We start from the raw sequence: 21,114 nt of genomic DNA on the forward strand, positions 1-21,114 counted from the left end.
AGATCTAGTCGGTTTATTGCATGCTCAGTCCTGTGGTGCTTTTATCTGTTATCTTATGTTTTCCATGGGTTTTGTTTGCTGGTGTCATGCCTTGAGGGGCCCATGTGTGTTAATGAAGAGGCGCCTTCTCAGCCTTGTCATGCCTCCAGGTCACACCGACCCTGAGGCGGGGGAAACATATGGTGCTGCACTGTGCATGCACTGGTACTCAGCACGGGGCAGTGATAGTGACTTGGTCTCTTGTACACCGTGGAGGTGAGGGGGAGGATTGTCATGCAGCAGGTCAGTTCTTAGTAAATGTTGATTTCACTGTGCCCCATACAGGTTCCATGTCAGGTCATGTCAAGACAGTGTGGTGTCCTTGTCATACAGGTTGTCCTGCTACAGTGTGGTGTCCTTGTCATACAGATTATCCTACTACAGTGTGGTGTCCTTGTCATACAGGTTGTCCTGCTACAGTGTGGTGTCCTTGTCATACAGGTTGTCCTGCTACAGTGTGGTGTCCTTATCATACAGGTTGTCCTACAACAGTGTGGTGTCCTTGTCATACAGGTTGTCCTACTACAGTGTGGTGTCCTTGTCATACAGGTTGTCCTACTACAGTGTGGTGACCTTGTCATACAGGTTGTCCTACTACAGTGTGGTGTCCTTGTCATACAGGTTGTCCTACTACAGTGTGGTGTCCTTGTCATACAGGTTGTCCTTCTACAGTGTGGTGTCCTTGTCATACAGGCTGTCCTACTACAGTGTGGTGTCCTTGTCCTATAGGTTGTCCTACTACAGTGTGGTGTCCTTGTCATACAGGTTGTCCTGCTACAGTGTGGTGTCCTTATCACACAGGTTATCCTACAACATTGTGGTGTCCTTGTCATACAGGTTATCCTAATACAGTGTGGTGTCCTTGTCATACAGGTTGTCCTGCTACAGTGTGGTGTCCTACCCATACAGGTTATCCTACAACATTGTGGTGTCCTTGTAATACAGGTTATCCTAATACAGTGTGGTGTCCTTGTCATACAGGTTATCCTACTACAGTGTGGTGTCCTTGTCATACAGGCTGTCCTATTACATTGTGGTGTCCTTGTCATACAGGTTATCCTACTACAGTGTGGTGTCCTTGTCATACAGGCTGTCCTATTACATTTTGGTGTCCTTGTCATACAGGTTATCCTACTACAGTGTGGTGTCCTTGTCATACAGGCTGTCCTATTACATTGTGGTGTCCTTGTCATACAGGTTGTCCTAATACAGTGTGGTGTCCTTGTCATACAGGTTATCCTACTACAGTGTGGTGTCCTTGTCATACAGGTTGTCCTAATACAGTGTGGTGTCCTTGTCATACAGGCTGTCCTACTACAGCGTAGTGTCCTTGTCATACAGGCTGTCCTAATACAGTGTGGTGTCCTTGTCATACAGGCTGTTCTATTACATTGTGGTGTCCTTGTCATACAGGCTGTCCTAATACAGTGTGGTGTCCTTGTCATACAGGTTATCCTACTACAGTGTGGTGTCCTTGTCATACAGGCTGTCCTATTACATTGTGGTGTCCTTGTCATACAGGTTATCCTACTACAGTGTGGTGTCCTTGTCATACAGGCTGTCCTATTACATTGTGGTGTCCTTGTCATACAGATTGTCCTACTACAATGTGGTGTCCTTGTCATACAGGCTGTCCTATTACATTGTGGTGTCCTTGTCATACAGGCTGTCCTAATACAGTGTGGTGTCCTTGTCATACAGGTTATCCTACTACAGTGTGGTGTCCTTGTCATACAGGCTGTCCTATTACATTGTGGTGTCCTTGTCATACAGGTTATCCTACTACAGTGTGGTGTCCTTGTCATACAGGCTGTCCTATTACATTGTGGTGTCCTTGTCATACAGATTGTCCTACTACAATGTGGTGTCCTTGTCATACAGGCTGTCCTATTACATTGTGGTGTCCTTGTCATACAGGTTATCCTACTACAGTGTGGTGTCCTTGTCATACAGGCTGTCCTATTACATTGTGGTGTCCTTGTCATACAGGTTGTCCTAATACACAAATACCACAAATAGTCAACATTAGCCAATCAGAAAACAACTTTCTTGATTTTTATGGCACAGTTTTCAAACTGGCAACTTCCATTCCAGAATTAACTCTTTGAAAAATATTCATTCAAAGTTTGAAAACTGAATAAAAGAGCATTCTTGGATGTCTATATAGATGGCCAAGATTGTATGACCATACTTACCAAGATCTATGGAATGTCTCTTCATATGGTATGGTTTGGGTATCAGATGTTGTATGGTGGATAGTTAATGTTTCTGAGACAAAATGAAGCGAAATAGATACAGACTGCAAAATCTCCAAATATCCTTGTATTATTTCTGCCCCACGATCTACACATTAGAACTTGTTGTCAACTCTAATGATTGTTTCTAATGTCCTTGTCAAAGAACCAATGATTGTTGTTTATAATAACCATGGATCGATGCTCATGATATCAATCAATGGATTGTCTGGTCCAGACTTGATTATTTACAGATTGCCATCATAAAGCTGGAATATTGCTGAGTGCGGCATTAAACAACAAACCAACCAACCAGCTGTAATATGTAGACACCACCTACATATGGTCATATTGGCTGTAATATGTAGACACCACTTACATGTGGTCATATTGGCTGTAAAATGTAGACACCACTTACATATGGTCATATTGGCTGTAATATGTAGACACCACTTACATATGGTCATATTGGCTGTAATATGTAGACACCACTTACATATGGTCATATTGGCTGTAATATGTAGACACCACTTACATGTGGTCATATTGGCTGTAATATGTAGACACCACCTACATATGGTCATATTGGCTGTAATATGTAGACACCACTTACATATGGTCATATTGGCTGTAATATGTAGACACCACTTACATATAGTCATATTGGCTGTAATATGTAAACACCACTTACATATGGTCATATTGGCTGTAATATGTAGACACCACTTACATATGGTCATATTGGCTGTAATATGTAGACACCACTTACATATGGTCATATTGGCTGTAATATGTAGACACCACTTACATATGGTCATATTGGCTGTAATATGTAAACACCACTTACATATGGTCATATTGGCTGTAATATGTAGACACCACTTACATATGGTCATATTGGCTGTAATATGTAGACACCACTTATATGTGGTCATATTGGCTGTAATATGTAGACACCACTTACATGTGGTCAAATTGGCTGTAATATGTAGACACCACTTACATATGGTCATATTGGCTGTAATATGTAGACACCACGTACATATGGTCATATTGGCTGTAATATGTAGACACCACTTACATATGGTCATATTGGCTGTAATATGAGGACACCACTTACATATGGTCATATTGGCTGTAATATGTAGACACCACTTACATGTGGTCATATTGGCTGTAATATGTAGACACCACTTACATATGGTCATATTGGCTGTAATATGTAGACACCACTTACATGTGGTCATATTGGCTGTAATATGTAGACACCACTTACATATGGTCATTGGCTGTAATATGTAGACACCACTTACATGTGGTCATATTGGCTGTAATATGTAAACACCACTTACATATGGTCATATTGGCTGTAATATGTAGACACCACTTACATATGGTCATATTGGCTGTAATATGTAGACACCACTTACATATGGTCATATTGGCTGTAATATGTAGACACCACTTACATATGGTCATATTGGCTGTAATATGTAGACACCTCTTACATATGGTCATATTGGCTGTAATATGTAGACACCACCTACATATGGTCATATTGGCTGTAATATGTAGACACCACTTTAGAGACATCATTCATTGAGTATTTGCTTACACAATTGTCCTAGTTTGGCCACATGAAATGAGAGTAGAGTGTGGGGTTACATGTGTACCTCTGCATGTGTCACACATGTAGCACTGGCTTGGGTCGCCTCAGTCATTGTAGTTTGAATACCTCCTGCAGAGTTGCCAAAAGAAACCAACTCCACTCTTGTTTTAGAACAGAAGGGGTTGCGTGTGTCCGAGGTTTGAGGCAGTCACAGCCACAGGTGCGTCTAATGGTGAAGGTGTGGGCTCCGATGCCGGCCCTGCCTGGCATCAATAATTCATGTATCTACATAGGATAGTTCCAGGAGTTTGGTGGACCAGACAGAGGGTAATTGCCAGCTGCAGCAGGAGAAGGACCACACTATTAATGGCTGATGAGAATTTACACCTAGGTGTAGATGCACCGAAGAGGCGTGGTTATTGGTTGTCTATTGTCTTGTCTGAGGGGTTTCTTTACGCTGTGGCACCACCTTGGTGAGTACACAACACGTTCATAATTTGGGTTCACTTGGATCTTATACTGATAACAGTGAGACTGTGTGATCTCATACCGATAACAGTGAAAATGTGTGACCTCTTACTGCTTACTGATAACAGTGAAAATGTATGACCTCATACTGATAACAGTGAGGCTGTGTGACCTCATACTGATAACAGTGTGATCTCATACCGATAACAGTGAGACTGTGTGATCTCATACCGATAACAGTGAAAATGTGTGACCTCTTACTGATAACAGTGAAAATATATGACCTCATACTGATAACAGTGAGACTGTGTGACCTCATACTGATAACAGTGAAAATGTATGACCTCATACTGATCACAGTGAGACTGTGTGACCTCATACTGATAACAGTGAAAATGTATGACCTCATACTGATAACAGTGAGATTGTGTGACCTCATACTGATAACAGTGAGATTGTGTGACCTCATACTGATAACAGTGATATTGTGTGACCTCATACTGATAACAGTGTGACCTCATACTGATAACAGTGAGATTGTGTGACCTCATACTGATAACAGTGTAACCTCATACTGATAACAGTGAGATTGTGTGACCTCATACTGATAACAGTGTAACCTCATACTGATAACAGTGAGATTGTGTGACCTCATATTGATAACAGTGTAACCTCATACTGATAACAGTGAGATTGTGTGACCTCATACTGATAACAGTGAGATTGTGTGACCTCATACTGATAACAGTGAGATTGTGTGACCTCATATTGATAACAGTGTAACCTCATACTGATAATAGTGAGATTGTGTGACCTCATACTGATAACAGTGTAACCTCATACTGATAACAGTGAGATTGTGTGACCTCATACTGATAACAGTGTAACCTCATACTGATAACAGTGAGATTGTGTGACCTCATATTGATAACAGTGTAACCTCATACTGATAACAGTGAGATTGTGTGACCTCATACTGATAACAGTTAGAATGTTCGACCTCATACTGATAACAGAGGAGAGATTTCATTGCTCATCCCACTCTCCCAATACAGTTCAGTAGCCGATGTACCTTTCAGGTTTTAATGTAACCAGTCACGTACATCTGGGATCACCTGTCAAGCTGGACCATTTTAGGTTTTTAAGAAGCAACCAATCTCCCCCAAATTCAGAAAGGATTTCCGAAATTCTATCACAGCCCCTATGGCTAAATCACCAATTTAAACATGAAAACTACATAATTAAAAATTGGTTTAAAAAGGGTATAATGACAATTAAGGACTTATGTAATGAGAATGGATTTTTGCCATTTGAAATATTAAAAGTATGTTATGATATACAGGGTACAATACTAGATTATAATAAGGTTAAACTTAGTATACCTAAAGAATGGAGAGACACTGTCAATCATTATATCAAAATACCAATATATGACTTAAATCTTAGTCCACAATTGAGGGATATATTTATACCCGTTCAAGGATCTAGGTACTTTTATGATAGACTAATTACAATAACAAAACCACCCTTAGTAAATGGAAAATGGCAATCTCTTTTTGACAATGATATTCAATGGAAAGAAGTTTATTCAAATTTCAGAAAATGTACTAAAGATACTAAATTGATTGACTTTCAGTTTAAGTTTATCCATAGAATAATTTACACCAAAAAGGAATTATTAAAAATGAAATAAAATGAAAAGTGGATAATGATATTTGCTCCTTTTGTGACTTAGATGGCGAAAACCTTATACATGTATTTGGGGAATGTGAATATGTTAAACACCTTTTTAAACCTTGACACAAATACTAGGATCTCACTTACCAAATACTCAGTTATTTTTGCATTCGACAAAAATAAACTTTTACTTAATCATATTATAATATCCAGTAAAAGATATATATATATATATATATCAAGTATTAAGGGTGAGAAACCAATTTTTGATAATTTTAGGAAAATACTAAAAGAGTCAGCGATGATTGAAAAATTCATTGCCACAAAAAACAATGGTCTGTTACAATTTGAACAAAAATGGGGAAAAATCCTACACAAATTAAAATAATAATCATGCCCTGTACAATAAGGCTATAGATCAGATACACCTCAAATAGCAATACTATCATAATTGTTTTAGTTATATCTGACTATCGGAACAACTTTTCATGCTCTTCTTGAGGCATATCGTGTGTGTGTGCGTGTGTGCGTGTGTGCGTGTGTGTGTGTGTGTGTGTGTGTGTGTGTGTGTGTGTGTGTGTGTGTGTGTGTGTGTGTGTGTGTGTGTGTGTGTGTGTGTGTGTGTGTGTGTGTGTGTGTGTGTGTGTTGTGTTTTCACTACAGTTCACTAAACCTACTGTGTAACCTCTGAACCTGATGTACAACCCTTTGAAAGGAATAAAAAATGTCAACAACAAAAAATCTCCCGCTTATGCCATGTTTCCCCTTCAACGTAAATGAGTTCACGGAAAAGATAACCACTTCCATGATGGTCTTCCCTTAGATACTCCGATAGAGATGACAGTTCAGTAGGCCAGATTTATCCCATAAGAGCCTTGAGATACTTCACTACAGTTACTCAACCCCGCTGGAAGCAGACAAAATGCCTTTTTATCTCTTGCAAACACTTATCAGAAAAGGACATAACCAAGGATACTGTAGCGGGATGGCTCAGATTGACGATTGCAGATAGCTACAAACTGGCACAAATCTTCTCGCCAACTTGGGGAAGCTGGAGACATCACAAAATCCGAGCTCAAGCTTTAGCCACATGGAATACAGTATCCATTGAACAAGTCGAAGCTAGCTGCCAATTGAAGTCCCATAACATGTTCTCAAACTCTTTACTTGCAATACATACAGACCGATCTGGATGGACTATACGTGCATGGGACCCTTGGTGGCAGCCCAGGTGATAGTCTCCAAGTAACCTTTTTGCCCCTTCTTCTCTCGGGAACGTCCCAATAGGGTAGATCAATTCTCATGATACCAATCATTGGATTGTCTGGTCCAGACTCAATTATATACAGACTGCTGTCATATAGCTGGAACATTGCTGAGTTCGGTGGTAAATAACAAATGTCACTATCCTAAGGGCATAACAGAAATTATGTCATAAGGCAATACTACTGGAAGTGACATCATAGATGACATCTACGCTGGAAATTATGTCCGAGATGTGACATCATTGAAGACATATAACTGGAAAAGAGGTCATAAGGGATGACATCGCCAGAAGTGATGTCATGATATGCCTAAGGATCACATTGATGGCTGAATATATGTATAAAATGTTAGTAATATGACGTCATTTATGTCTAACCTAGAACTGTTAGAAGTTTATTAGACATATCATTCCATTTTAGTCCCTTTTGTATACATTTATATGTATTCCTACTTCAGAAAAGCCACTATCTCAGGGATACTCGAAACCAGATCCCACCAGTCCCTCTGGTGTATACTGACTATGATGTAATAGAGTTAAGGTATTTGCAAGAATTATCTAACAATAGTTATCATTGTGTATAATTCTAAGAATACTGTCTCTATTACATCAGTTGCATTTCCTGCTGGGATTTCCCTCACAACAATTAGATATGTTGGCAATGAAGAGGACGTCTGTAAAAAAATGTTTAAAATTTAGTAGTGTGGTATAGTGTTCTCAGCATAAACAAGAATTCATGGCTATGATGAAATAGAGGTAGTATTCTTAGAATTATAATTATTGTTAGATAATTCTTGCAAATACCAAGAGATATTTTGCAGAGATTACAATGGGAAAAACTGGCTATTAACCAATTGAAAAAGCACCTGTTGATTGTCGTTTAGCTATTACTCTGGTTGACTACTGCAGTAAGTGGCCAGAGGTAGGATTCTCAGCTAGTGCTACAACAGGAACTGTCATCACTTTCCTACAGGTTACACACAACCAAATGTTTTCCCATAGACTTCTATAGTAACGTTATAGCCTTTTAAAAAACAACTAGGCATTCAACAGCCATAACATTTACATATGTGCACAGTCTGGCCTTAAAGCTGCAATAAAAACACAAATTTTGGCTAGTTTACCCAGCTCCTTTTCCGAGTACAGGAAGCTGAACACACCAACCCCAGTTCCGCACCAAATATCACCTGCTTGAAAATATCTGTGCTCACATAAAGCACAAGTCATCTTGTTCAAAAAGTCAGCACCAAATATTGAAAAATATGGGCAGTTTTAATTACTGGATGGATGTGCATTTAAAAGACATAAAAATCTTACACAATATCATCCAATCACAGCCTGCATATGTCTCTTGATCTGTACTGAAGGCTCCCTACGAAAACCGCACTGTCACAACCAGTTCTGATTTAGTGTAGTAGAACCTGTAGACACAACTGTCTAAAACTGCACTTGTCAAATTTGTGATGTATTCATTGTAAATAGATGTAGCTTCTTGGAAACAAATGGAAATTGTTTCAAGTTCAATACTTTTTCCTATCTGACAGGTCTATATGACACCCATATACACATATCTGATGTACCAAAAGAGCTGTGAGGGTTAAATTATTTAGATTTTGTCAACTGATTACAAAATGAACTTCTGTTTTAATAAAGAACTTTCTATGACAGTACACAGGCCTTTATTGTTTATTCTTGTTTCACACAAGGATGGGTTCACAGGTCAATTCCATGGTTGCCAGACGCTGCTTCGAACATATCCCCCCAAAAGTATCTTTTCGACCCCGTATGATAGACAATACTTGGAAATTCAAAGCAAATTAGGCTTTCATATTTTTAATTTATTAATGGTGAGTTGTTTGCTGACCTTTGCTGATAACAACTGAGGATAGCAAAGTCTGGTACATAACATGGAATTTGGTTGTGACACTAATAAGCTTAAGTCATAAAAGAAGCTGGACTCAGTGAGCTTGCTGGAACTGGTACCCCTGCCTTGTTTACATAGGCCAATATATAAATGACAGGTCCATATTTGGTATTTTAACTATGGGAGGTCAAGAACCAATGTTGATGCTTTCATTCCAAAGAAAAATTCATAGTGTCAACATCTTGAACCTACTCTTGAAACATGGGGAGACATCGAAGGAATTCGATAACATCTTTTAGAATGGGACATAAAGCTTGGAATTCAGGCAAAAAATTCACCAGTGAAAAGCAAAGCAACTTTAAAGTGCCAAAAACTGTCAGGTTGACAACTGAGCTCCACAAGAAAGTGTGCAGTGTAGGGGTGGCTGGTGTCCAGCAAGTTCAAACACTGACAAGTGAACCGTACCGTCTGTTAAGGCCAAGGAAGGAAAACACCCCTGAGGAGGATAAGAGTTCCCTGAAAACAAAAAGTGAAAGGTAATAACACTTTAAACTATTTATTCCTTTGGCCTAGACTTTGAAATACTTGTAGGGAATACAAGATGCTCACTGCTAAATGATATGGGTGGATAAACTTACCAAGTTCAAGTATTTGTCCTTTAACGAGATCACTTAATAAAAGTTTAATATAATGGACAGTTTTCAGTTATTAGGTACAGCAAGGGATCAAATTCTCATACATATATGAGTGGTTTGTTCAATACCATATAAAAAACAGTGTTGTTACACCCTAATTAAGGGCTTGAGGGGGATAGAAATAGAATATGCATTTGATCTGCCAGGGGAGATAATTCAGAAATGTCGAACACTATCACATACTTAAAAGGCTTATTTAGAAGTTTTCAAAGTAGTCAATGGGTTTTCTTTAATCTGCAGGACTGCTGCTGATGTTTACCACCTGTTGCATGTTGGAGAGACTGACAAACTGTACAATGAGGCATTCCGCCAGCACGCCAAGACTTCGCCTATGTGTAAGGGGGACATTGTCATGGACATAGACAATGAACAGCAGTGGGGACTTAACTGGATAGAGAGACTTAAATGCACTGACTGTACATACCTGTCAGAGTACCATAAACTGTACAAGGAGGTAGAGGGTAGTGGAATGAGAAGGGGACGTCGATCTTCCACTGCCAATACTGGACTTCAGATAGGCCTCTCAAAATGTCCCATTGGAAGTGAGAGTTTCCGTGTCCTGTGCATGAGTGCCGATATACCTCCACCATCCCATTCAGGGATGCAGAAAGCTGCGAACAGAGTTTGTGATAATATAAAATCTCAGAACACAAAGGATATGAGAGCCAGGAGGGTGGAAATAAGGGAAATAAATAAATACAGGGGAACAAATTTAAATAACATTAGTTTATCAACTGATGCAATGTACAACAATCCACTTTGTTCAGGTGTTGGGAAAACCCCTTTTCAGCCAGCCACTCAGGTAACCTATGTGGCCACTGAGAACCAAACTAGTGATCATCAAATTTTGGCTTTAAACACAAAATCAAAGCTCTGTTCAAAGCACAGTTTAGTTGACAACATTTCTTGTGTCAACAACCCAGACTGCACATCTGATTTGCACATGTCAGAATCAATTGGTAATGAAAAACAGTTAGCTGCAGAGTGTTTCAGGGACTTAAAGAAAGATCAAATTGAGGTAGAATTTTTGACAACAGATGCTGACAGTGCAGCTCACACAGCTCTCTCTGAAATGTATGAAGCAGGTGATATGGATGTTTCCCCACAAACTTTTCTCGATACACGGCATCTCTCGGCCAGCCATAGAAAGTTTATTAAAAATTCTAAATTTGTTGTGGATATGATGCCTGCTAGAACCAAAAAAGACAAACAAAGTTTGGCAAATACATTTTCTTTAGACTGTGCATCCAGATGTGCAGCTGAGTTCTCAGCTGCTTACTCAAGTCATGCAGGTAACCTGACAAAGTTGAAGACATCTCTTTCATGTACTTCTGATGCTATTGCAAACTGTTACATGGGTGATCACAGAAAATGTAGAAGGCAGTCATTTGTTTGCAAGGGGGAGAAGAAAAATTGGTTATTGCAAAGTAAATATTTAGATAAAAACTTCAAAATTGGAAACAATGAAACTAACTTTCAAAATTTGAGAAAATGCACTGATTTTCGTCTCGGCCCGAACATGATCGAAAAGACGCAATTCAACCTCAATAGTCAAAAGTGTGAGGCAACAAACAAGGCATTGCGCCGGTCATTACCTCGCGATACCACCTTTGCTCGTAACTTCCAAGGTAGAGCTCACAGTGCTGTTCATAGCGTCAACTGCCAGAGTCCGGTAAAGTCAATTCGCAATCTTCGATTAGGGCTTGGCTGTGCTGTCACTGCAAAAGGAAAAATAGATGATGAGATAAGCAAAAGTCATAATAAAATACTTAAAGCTAAAACATACAAGAAATCACAGAAAAGTAAGGACCGCCGTGCAAGGAAAAAGTTAGAACTATTCAAACTCCATCATTGTAGAAAAGTTCATTATTCGAAAGACATGTTATGGAAAAGAAATGCATATTTGAGAAATTTACACCCAAAATAGGATAATCCATCTTAAAAATTGCCCCAAACAGAAAGATATAATGATCAGATACATAACTTACACCAAACAGTAGGGTTTATGACTTTTGGTGCACAAGCCCTGTTGTCGACAGTGAAGTCTCTCCATGTTAATTTCATGGGACTCTACTTTCAAATGCTCAACATTCACACAAGAGGCGTTATGACAGAGATGGCTCACTTCAACTTTGTTGCCAAAGTTGTCAGTGTTGCTAAAACCATCTGGAAGGCATTTATGCACAATGCAGAGGGCTATTCTGTGAGCTCTCTCCTCTGTCCGCGCCTTTGACGGCCACAAAAAGAAGCAACGACCATAGCCCTGCTTATCACGGCAGCCCAACCATTCCTTACAACCCCATTTCCCACTCGCTTCACCCATTTTGCGTTCAAATTTGCCTCTACAATTATCCCAAAAGGTCTCCATGGCAATAGATATACAGGAAAACATATAAATTAGGAAATGCTGAAATATGCACTTACCCTACAGGTTACACACAACCAAATGTTTTCCCATAGACTTCTATAGTAACGTTATAGCCTTTTAAAAAACAACTAGGCATTCAACAGCCATAACATTTACATATGTGCACAGTCTGGCCTTAAAGCTGCAATAAAAACACAAATTTTGGCTAGTTTACCCAGCTCCTTTTCCGAGTACAGGAAGCTGAACACACCAACCCCAGTTCCGCACCAAATATCACCTGCTTGAAAATATCTGTGCTCACATAAAGCACAAGTCATCTTGTTCAAAAAGTCAGCACCAAATATTGAAAAATATGGGCAGTTTTAATTACTGGATGGATGTGCATTTAAAAGACATAAAAATCTTACACAATATCATCCAATCACAGCCTGCATATGTCTCTTGATCTGTACTGAAGGCTCCCTACGAAAACCGCACTGTCACAACCAGTTCTGATTTAGTGTAGTAGAACCTGTAATGCATCTTCAGCCAGGTTGTCTCAGATAAAGTCTCAGATAATTTTCTCAGATAATGATTCACAATTTGTCTCCGAACAGTTTGAGCAGTTTCCGAAGGACAGAAACATCAAGCACATTAAGTCTGCTCTATATTACCCACAAGCAAATGGGCTTATCGAACGATTCAACAGGAATCTGAAAAGTTGCATACAACTTGCTAAACTTCAGAGTGAACCACTCAAGCTTTCAGTTAAAGAACTTCTGTATATCTACCGCACAGCTCCTCATGCGACCACAGAGGAATCCCCATGATTCCTACTACATGGTCTGAGGATGAGAACTGGTCTCGACATGGCAGGCATCACAAATGCTTGAGAGGTGCTAAGACACCAAGTGTCTCAGTTAGTGATCAAGTACGGATCTAGAAACCGACAGTGAAACTGGTCTGAAAGCACCTGCCCCATTCATGCCTCAGGGTGAGCAGGGAAATCGGGTAGGGAACGCATCACACCTGTCTGGTGTGAAGTCACGAACTCAAGAACCAGAGTCATCTGACTCAGAGAAGCATCAGGAAGAAGCTTCAGATCTTAACAGTGATGAAACACAGAACCAGCAGCTGAGAAGAAGATCCACAAGAGAAAGAAGATGAACAAAGACTTTGTGATGAACTGATGCAAATGCTTTTGAAAAGAAAAGAAAAGAAGAGTTCTTGAACTGAGCTTTAATTAATCGCCTATTGTTAGTTGTAGTTGTAAGAAATCTTCCAACTGGTGTCGCAGTTCAGCCAACAGTGCAGCTCATAGACAATTGTTTCAGTTTATTATCAATTGGGACTCTAGTCATCAGTTTAAGGAAATTGCTTATTGTGACATTTATTTCCTTGGATTCAGAAGTGGATTCTCGTTGAGCCGGTAGCACACTGTTTATTGACAAAATAGAATGCTACTGCTTTACCCTGATGGGTAAGCTAACTAAGGGTGTGCTACGTGACAGCAATTGAGATACGCCTTCAGTCGGCTGTAGTCTGATGCCAGACAACCGATACCCCGATGGGTATAAACTAGCTACAGATAACCATGTAGCCAACAGACGATACCCCGACGGGTGTAGCTGACTGAAGGTGTATGCCCTACTAAAGCAACTGTGAATTGTTGAAGATTATTTTGGGGTGAACATGCGTGATACATGCCCCATGCTTGGGGTGATACATGCCTACATGCCCGCCTATGCCTTTGAGGTTATGATGCCGCCGGCTCCACTAGAATCCCATGATGTACATGGCATGGTGGTACAAAACAAAAGACCTGCAAAAGCATGAGCGAGACCAGAACATGATATAAACATATTTGAGCAAGTTATAGTATATGTGTTAATAAGTGTCGGAGGACATCACCTAAACGGATGAGAAGAAGAACAAAATGCTGGGAGCTATCCATGACCTGCAAATAAAGGTGGTGGTGTGGGTGGAGGTGGGATAATGTTTGCACTTAAAATTACTCGAGACACGATTAATGGCTGACTGTGTAGAATAAAGGGAAAAGTTGCGCATGCGCACGACCTATGTTTACCTGGCTTATACCAAAATATGGACTGATAAACAAACAGTGGTTGAACTGCATACGCATATTTACATAGTTAAAAACTCTCAAATACGGACGGATACACGATCGTTGATTATAATAGGGCATTAGGATAATGTTCTGTCATATAAATAGGACTAATATTTTATAAACAGTGATTGCAAGGCTGCTGTGTATTCCCATAGTTTTAACAAAAGTAGGAATATATGAAATAGAAAGTGATCATACCATTGTGATGCGATGTAAGGTTATTAAACACAGGTTAGAGATACAAGCATGATACATAAATGGTGTGCTATGTACATGAAGGGACCTTGTCCGACCAGAGGATGCCATAAACTATACTAAAATATTTAAGTACTAATTTATTTCCTCGGATTCAGACAAGACAACATAAGGCAAATGTTAAATAAAATATTTATTGTTTTTGGCTTAATTGGGGATTCTCGTTGAGCCGGTAGCAAACTGTTTATTGACAAAATAGAACGCTACTGCTTTACCCTGATGGGTAAGCTAACTAAGGGTGTGCTACGTGACAGCAATTGAGATACGCCTTCAGTCAGCTGTAGTCTGACGCCAGACAACCGATACCCCGATGGGTATAAACTAGCTACAGATGACAGTGTAGCTGGCCAACGATACCCCAACGGGTATAAACTAGCTACAGATAACCATGTAGCCAACAGACAATACCCCGACGGGTGTAGACGACTGAAGGTGTATGCCTACCAAAGCAACTGTGAATTGTTGAAGATTATTTTGAAGAATCCCCAAAATGATGAGACAGATATAGCAAACTAAAGGGGGTGATAAGATATTAACATGATTGACTGAAAGTGAAATGTGGCACATGGGGGGTGTAAGGCCTGCACACCATATCTTGACAAATACTGGACTTGCCAACACTGGAGAAGGTGTGTGAATATCAGTGAAAGTCTGCAGTCACTGTTCAATAACATAACACATGTCTCTGGCACACCATGCATCAGGAAACTAATTACCATGTGAGGTTACAACCGTGCCATGGCCAGCTGGGCTTGATGGATGTTCCATTGTTCTGTGCGTATGTAGCGGTTGTAGCAGTCCGACGACCAACGTCCCAAGGTTTATGCCTGCCGTTGCTGCAGTGGTGGCTGCACCAATTCTAAATGAATGTCCATTGTAATTTGTGTGGTCATACCCAGATCTATGCAACACAAGTTTTAGATGGTCAATGAAAAACTTTCCGTCCATGGCTACACCATTAGGCATGAGGAACAGGATCTAAAGGATTTGACGTCCTCTGGTTGCGAAGAACAAGGTATTGCAGGAGAGTCCTAACTGGGCAGCATAACGGGGTCTCGTACAGCCTGTGTAAGGTGGTGACGACCCCTTTCCGGAATGGATCCATCTTCGAAGCCTTAAGACACACGAACGGCTGCTGATCAGTGGACAAAAGTCTGTGCTGTGGTCGGACAAGAAGCACAGTTCGCAGGAATTGACATGGTGCCCAGCTACCATAGTAAAATACAGGTGTTCATCATGTCGATCCCATGGTGGTAAATGATTGGTGAGTGCTAGAGCCGCTGCTGCTTTAGACGAGAACATTTTGTGGTATTGGTAGAAAAGCGTACCTCCAAACCTGGCATGCATTTCTACAATCAATCATTGATAACGGTCCAAAGAGTCTTTTCGGCCTGGCCACTCCTGTACCATTATGTTCCTATACCGGGTGAATGCTACAATAAACTCTTGAATGGTCAAGACATTTTGTAGTCTGTTGTCAGTAGGGGACTTTAGGTGGAGTTCATGGTTGCCCACCTCAATCACTCTTGGATGCGAAGAAATGTCGTCTGGCATCAAAAGGCATGCCAGGTTCACATCTTTCCCTTCAATTATACTAAAATATTTAAGTACTAACTAATAGGCTCTGTATATGGTACTCCGAATATATTGATGAGACTTCTTTGCACGGGTCTCCATAGAATTGTAGACCACAATGTGCAGTTTTATTTTGACACGTAGTGTAAGCTTTTTATTCCAAAGATTGAAGATCTTATGTCTTAAGGTCATATTCATAGAATCTCTATGGGAGATAACTCCCAGCAGCCTAATTCCTTTGGTAACTCTTTAACTAGTGGAGAGAAGGGAAGAGATCTTCCATTATGTCTGCCTTCATGTAGACCATGCGCTCATAGCTAGCAATAAACTCTATTGCCCACTACACTTCTGATTCCATTATACATCAATGATCTGACTTGAATGATTTACGTTTGTTGCATCTAGTTATTACACAGCCTCCTGTCTTGTGTCCACAATTGGGTCACATGTTTCAGCTTCTTTGATAACTTACAGAGGGGTGACTCCGTTGGGGGTAAAGTGCTTATGGCAGGATTGACAGAGACATTATTATGAAACATCTTAACCAGGATGCATTGACTCCGGGGAAAACCTTGAGATACCATAATTTTAGTTTTTTTCTGTTTAGAGAATACAGAGGTGCACATTGACCATGTGTGACAAGGATGCTACTGTAGGCAGTATGTCGGCTTGTTTTGGTATAGACTCTTAAGAGTGAACCATTTATTATTTAAGCATAACATGTTCAGAAGTCTAACAAATCGTCTCTTATAATTTTCTTGTCCATCATTTTACAGATGGTGTGAGAAAGATGCCGTTGCCATTATGGCGTCGACTGACGCGCAACATCTACCGCAAGGTGGTGGTGCTCTTGGTGCTGCTGCTCATCGTCTGGTGCGTCACTCTCGCCAACATAACACTCATCAATAGTGTCAAGCCACCCAAGGAGAGTGAAGTGCTAAAGGTATCTACAATCTACTTCATAAAGGCAGAGAGGCAGTGGTATGCGTCAGAAGTGTTTATGTGAATTGCAGATGTGTGGCATGATATGAGAACTTTGATTTTTAGGTCATTTTATTAGATTGAGAATATCAGCATAATGATTGAAATAAGACTGTTATTGTAGAATATGTGAGGTTTTATAAAGACTACCAAAATGGAAATTGGACCTATTTTTATCATTTGGTCAACTGTTTCTCTAATTTTCAATGTTTGCCCGTAATTGATTAAACAGGGAGTGACTTGTTGAGATTACATGCATAGCTAGATATACATAGCTAGAGATCACTTGGCCATGATCACTCAGGAAAATAATTACCAGTATGTCTGAATGTATTTCTGTATTATTTTGTTATGACAATGAAGCAATTTTGGTGTCCATTCTACACACCTACCATGCCTCTACAATGCCTCTAGTTGCTCTGTGTGTCTGTACCGTGATCATGTAGAGTGGGAGGTTATTGTCTGTAGTGGACAGTCTGTGTCAAAAACATGTCTGAACTTGTATTTTGGCATTATTTTTAATAGATTTTAGTCTTAGCACATGGACTAGCATAAGCATGTTTTACTAGACCAGCAGAAACTTTACCAGATGGCTGATGTTGATGGCATTACAAAATGGAAGTCCTTATATACACAATCTAAAATATCTAACTTAGGTGAAACACATTAAATTGCTCTACCTGATATACATGTGTTTCATTTGACCAAATGAACTGGCTTACTTGGTTGAATACAGTAAATAAAACATTCAAGTGGAGTCCGAATGAAGCAATAAAACTGCTACATGTAAGTTTGGCATGTTTAGCCTTGGTTGGAATAACTAACATTGCATTTACACATGGTTAAAAACGCCAATGTTATGGCGGTTGCTGTCGGATTTACACTGCTTTTGGAGGACAGAAGTGATACAAATTAGATTCCTTATCAATGGTAACACAACACAAACCTTCATATCCCAATTACACTGACCATAATTTATTGATAAATATACTTGATATTTGCATGTCTACGTGATAATATCATACAGACTTGGTAAAGCATTATTGACATTATTGAACATTCCACGTTCTTTCATGAAGCTGTGCTGAGGGGCTTCAGATTTCTACTTGAAACATTAGAATTTAACCATGGTACCATTATGTTAACAAGGAATGGAGAGCTGCAGGTTACAGGAGAGCAATCATTTCTTCATGCTTCTGGGATGGTTTGGAAGTCAGAAAGTGTCATTTCTCAGCTAATGGATTGTAATTTGTATTGGCAATGTGAATGGGTGACTTGAACTGTGACAGCAGCATTTCCCCAACTCCTATGATATATTAATCATCTGGTGAGCGGTGCGCAACACGAATGACAGTCTCAGCTGTCAAAACTCTGGGGTTTTGAATAACGTGAAATTAAGAATGATTTTATTATTTTCTGGCAGTACTATAGGACTATTTCATGGTGGATTCATGGCTCCTTAGGGAAATTGATACATTCCCATTGTCTATGACTCAATGACAAGTCCTACGTCAACGACCAGTTAGCACATCTATCGTTGATATTGCATTAGACTAGCGACAGTTTTGATACTATTGATAATTAACAAATTCTAGAAGGAACATTAAATGAGAGAGTATTGTTTTATGCTACATTTGACAAGATTCCAGTCAAATCATGGCAGGGGACCAGAATGGGCTTGAACCCAGGGAACGCTTGAATCTGTAGTTAACTACCAGATCTCTGAGCCATAAAAGTCCAGCAAGATGGAATTAAGTGACAGTAAATGGCAGCATTTCTCATGCACCATGTGTTTTAGTATTGTGTGTGTGTGTGTGTGTGTGTGTGTGTATGTATATATATATATATATATATATATATATATATATATATATATATATATATATATATATATACACATGTGTGTGTGTGTGTGTATATATATATATATATATATATATATATATATATATATATATATATATATATATATATATATATATATGACTGTTAACATCCAGAAGCCAGATGCCCAGAATGAATATTTAATGTTATGTGATAAGTTGCATTGTCAGTGAATATTGACCTTTTTGACCGGAGGACAGTATTTCCAGATATCTTACATCCCCCAAAGTGGGGCCACACTGTTGTCCATTATTTACAACAGTATCAAGTAATGTACCATATTCGACGTAATAAGCGCCCAGGGCGCTCTCAAAATAAGAAGTAGGGGGCTCTTATTAGAATATTATTTTGGTGGAAAAAAACAGAGTTGAAAGATAAATTTCGTGGTTTAAGGTGACAGCCTGAAATGTTTATGTACGACAGATATATTTTTCCAGAATGTAATTGCCTATAATTAAGGGTGCATATAACCCACGAGTGCATATATACGCGAATAAATAAGTCTTGTGTACATTGATCAATCGGAAGGGGTGCTAATTAGGATTGTTTACTAGCCAATATATCAGCAAATATCGCCATGGTCGCTTATTTGAGCGGGGCGCTTATTACGTCGAATACGGTATTGACATTCTTGTGTATTTCCTTAAGAAAAAGATCATCCGGTGCTTACAACAGTATAAAGTTTTGTAATGACCTTTGTGTGTATTTCCCCAAGAAAAAGATCATCGATTGCTTACAACAGTATAAAGTTATGTATTGACCTTTGTGTGTATTTCCCCCAGAATGAGATCATCCATTGCTTACCACAGTATAAAATTATGTATTGACCTTTGTGTGTATTTCCCCATGAAAAAGATCATCCATTGCTTACCACAGTATAAAGTTATGTATTGACCTTTGTGTGTATTTCCCCCAGAATTAGATCATCCATTGCTTACCACAGTATAAAGTTATGTATTGACCTTCGTGTGTATTTCCCCCAGAATGAGATCATCCATTGCTTACCACAGTATAAAGTTATGTATTGACCTTTGTGTGTATTTCCCCCAGAATGAGATCATCCATTGCTTACCACAGTATAAAGTTATGTATTGACCTTTGTGTGTATTTCCCCCAGAATGAGATCATCCATTGCTTACCACAGTATAAAGTTATGTCTTGACCTTTGTGTGTATTTCCCCCAGAATGAGATCATCCATTGCTTACCACAGTATAAAGTTATGTATTTACCTTTGTGTGTATTTCCCCCAGAATGAGATCATCCATTGCTTACCACAGTATAAAGTTATGTATTGACCTTCATGTGTATTTCCCCCAGAATGAGATCATCCATTGCTTACCACAGTATAAAGTTATGTATTGACCTTTGTGTGTATTTCCCCCAGAATGAGATCATCCATTGCTTACCACAGTATAAAGTTATGTATTGACCTTCGTGTGTATTTCCCCCAGAATGAGATCATCCATTGCCTACCACAGCATAAAGTTATGTATTGACCTTTGTGTGTATTTCCCCCAGAATGAGATCATCCATTGCTTACCACAGTATAAAGTTATGTATTGACCTTTGTGTGTATTTCCCCATGAAAAAGATCATCCATTGCTTACCACAGTATAAAGTTATGTATTGACCTTTGTGTGTATTTCCCCCAGAATGAGATCATCCATTGCTTACCACAGTATAAAATCATGTATTGACCTTTGTGTGTATTTCCCCATGAAAAAGATCATCCATTGCTTACCACAGTATAAAGTTATGTATTGACCTTTGTGTGTATTTCCCCCAGAATGAGATCATCCATTGCTTACCACAGTATAAAATTATGTATTGACCTTTGTGTGTATTTCCCCATGAAAAAGATCATCCATTGCTTACCACAGTATAAAGTTATGTATTGACCTTTGTGTGTATTTCCCCCAGAATTAGATCATCCATTGCTTACCACAGTATAAAGTTATGTATTGACCTTCGTGTGTATTTCCCCCAGAATGAGATCATCCGCCTGAGTGAGGAGTATGTGAAAGCTCTATCCAGGGAAAACGGAGACATGGTGGATGGACCCTACGCCGGCAGGTTCACAGCTTATGGTATGT

The 21,114-nt window shown here is 39.4% G+C and overlaps 1 protein-coding gene and 1 long non-coding RNA gene across 7 annotated transcripts in view; one reads left to right on the top strand and one right to left on the bottom strand.

The window, feature by feature from the left end:
- LOC124149529 (alpha-1,6-mannosylglycoprotein 6-beta-N-acetylglucosaminyltransferase A-like) overlaps nucleotides 1–21,114 on the top strand; it is an 82,195-nt gene that overhangs the window by 22,722 nt on the left and 38,359 nt on the right. For 4 of the 6 annotated variants that reach the window (XM_048381717.1, XM_048381716.1, XM_048381719.1 and 1 more), the window contains 2 exons: nucleotides 16,932–17,098; nucleotides 21,009–21,108. In XM_048381717.1, coding sequence (XP_048237674.1) covers nucleotides 16,946–17,098; nucleotides 21,009–21,108 — 253 coding nt within the window. In that variant the 5' untranslated portion in view covers nucleotides 16,932–16,945. Of the gene's footprint in view, nucleotides 1–164; nucleotides 283–4,153; nucleotides 4,356–16,931; nucleotides 17,099–21,008; nucleotides 21,109–21,114 lie in introns of those variants that run through there. The other 2 variants (XM_048381714.1, XM_048381715.1) reach the window with 2 other exon arrangements.
- LOC125372311 lies at nucleotides 10,399–12,331 on the bottom strand. Its single transcript, XR_007218054.1, has 3 exons — nucleotides 12,275–12,331; nucleotides 11,446–11,568; nucleotides 10,399–10,461 (listed from the first exon to the last, which is right to left on the bottom strand). It is a non-coding gene; the product is annotated as an uncharacterized LOC125372311 (long non-coding RNA).

Source organism: Haliotis rufescens, unplaced genomic scaffold, assembly GCF_023055435.1.
Source record: "Haliotis rufescens isolate VD_foot unplaced genomic scaffold, xgHalRufe1.0.p SCAF_4, whole genome shotgun sequence".
Lineage (NCBI taxonomy): Eukaryota > Metazoa > Mollusca > Gastropoda > Lepetellida > Haliotidae > Haliotis > Haliotis rufescens.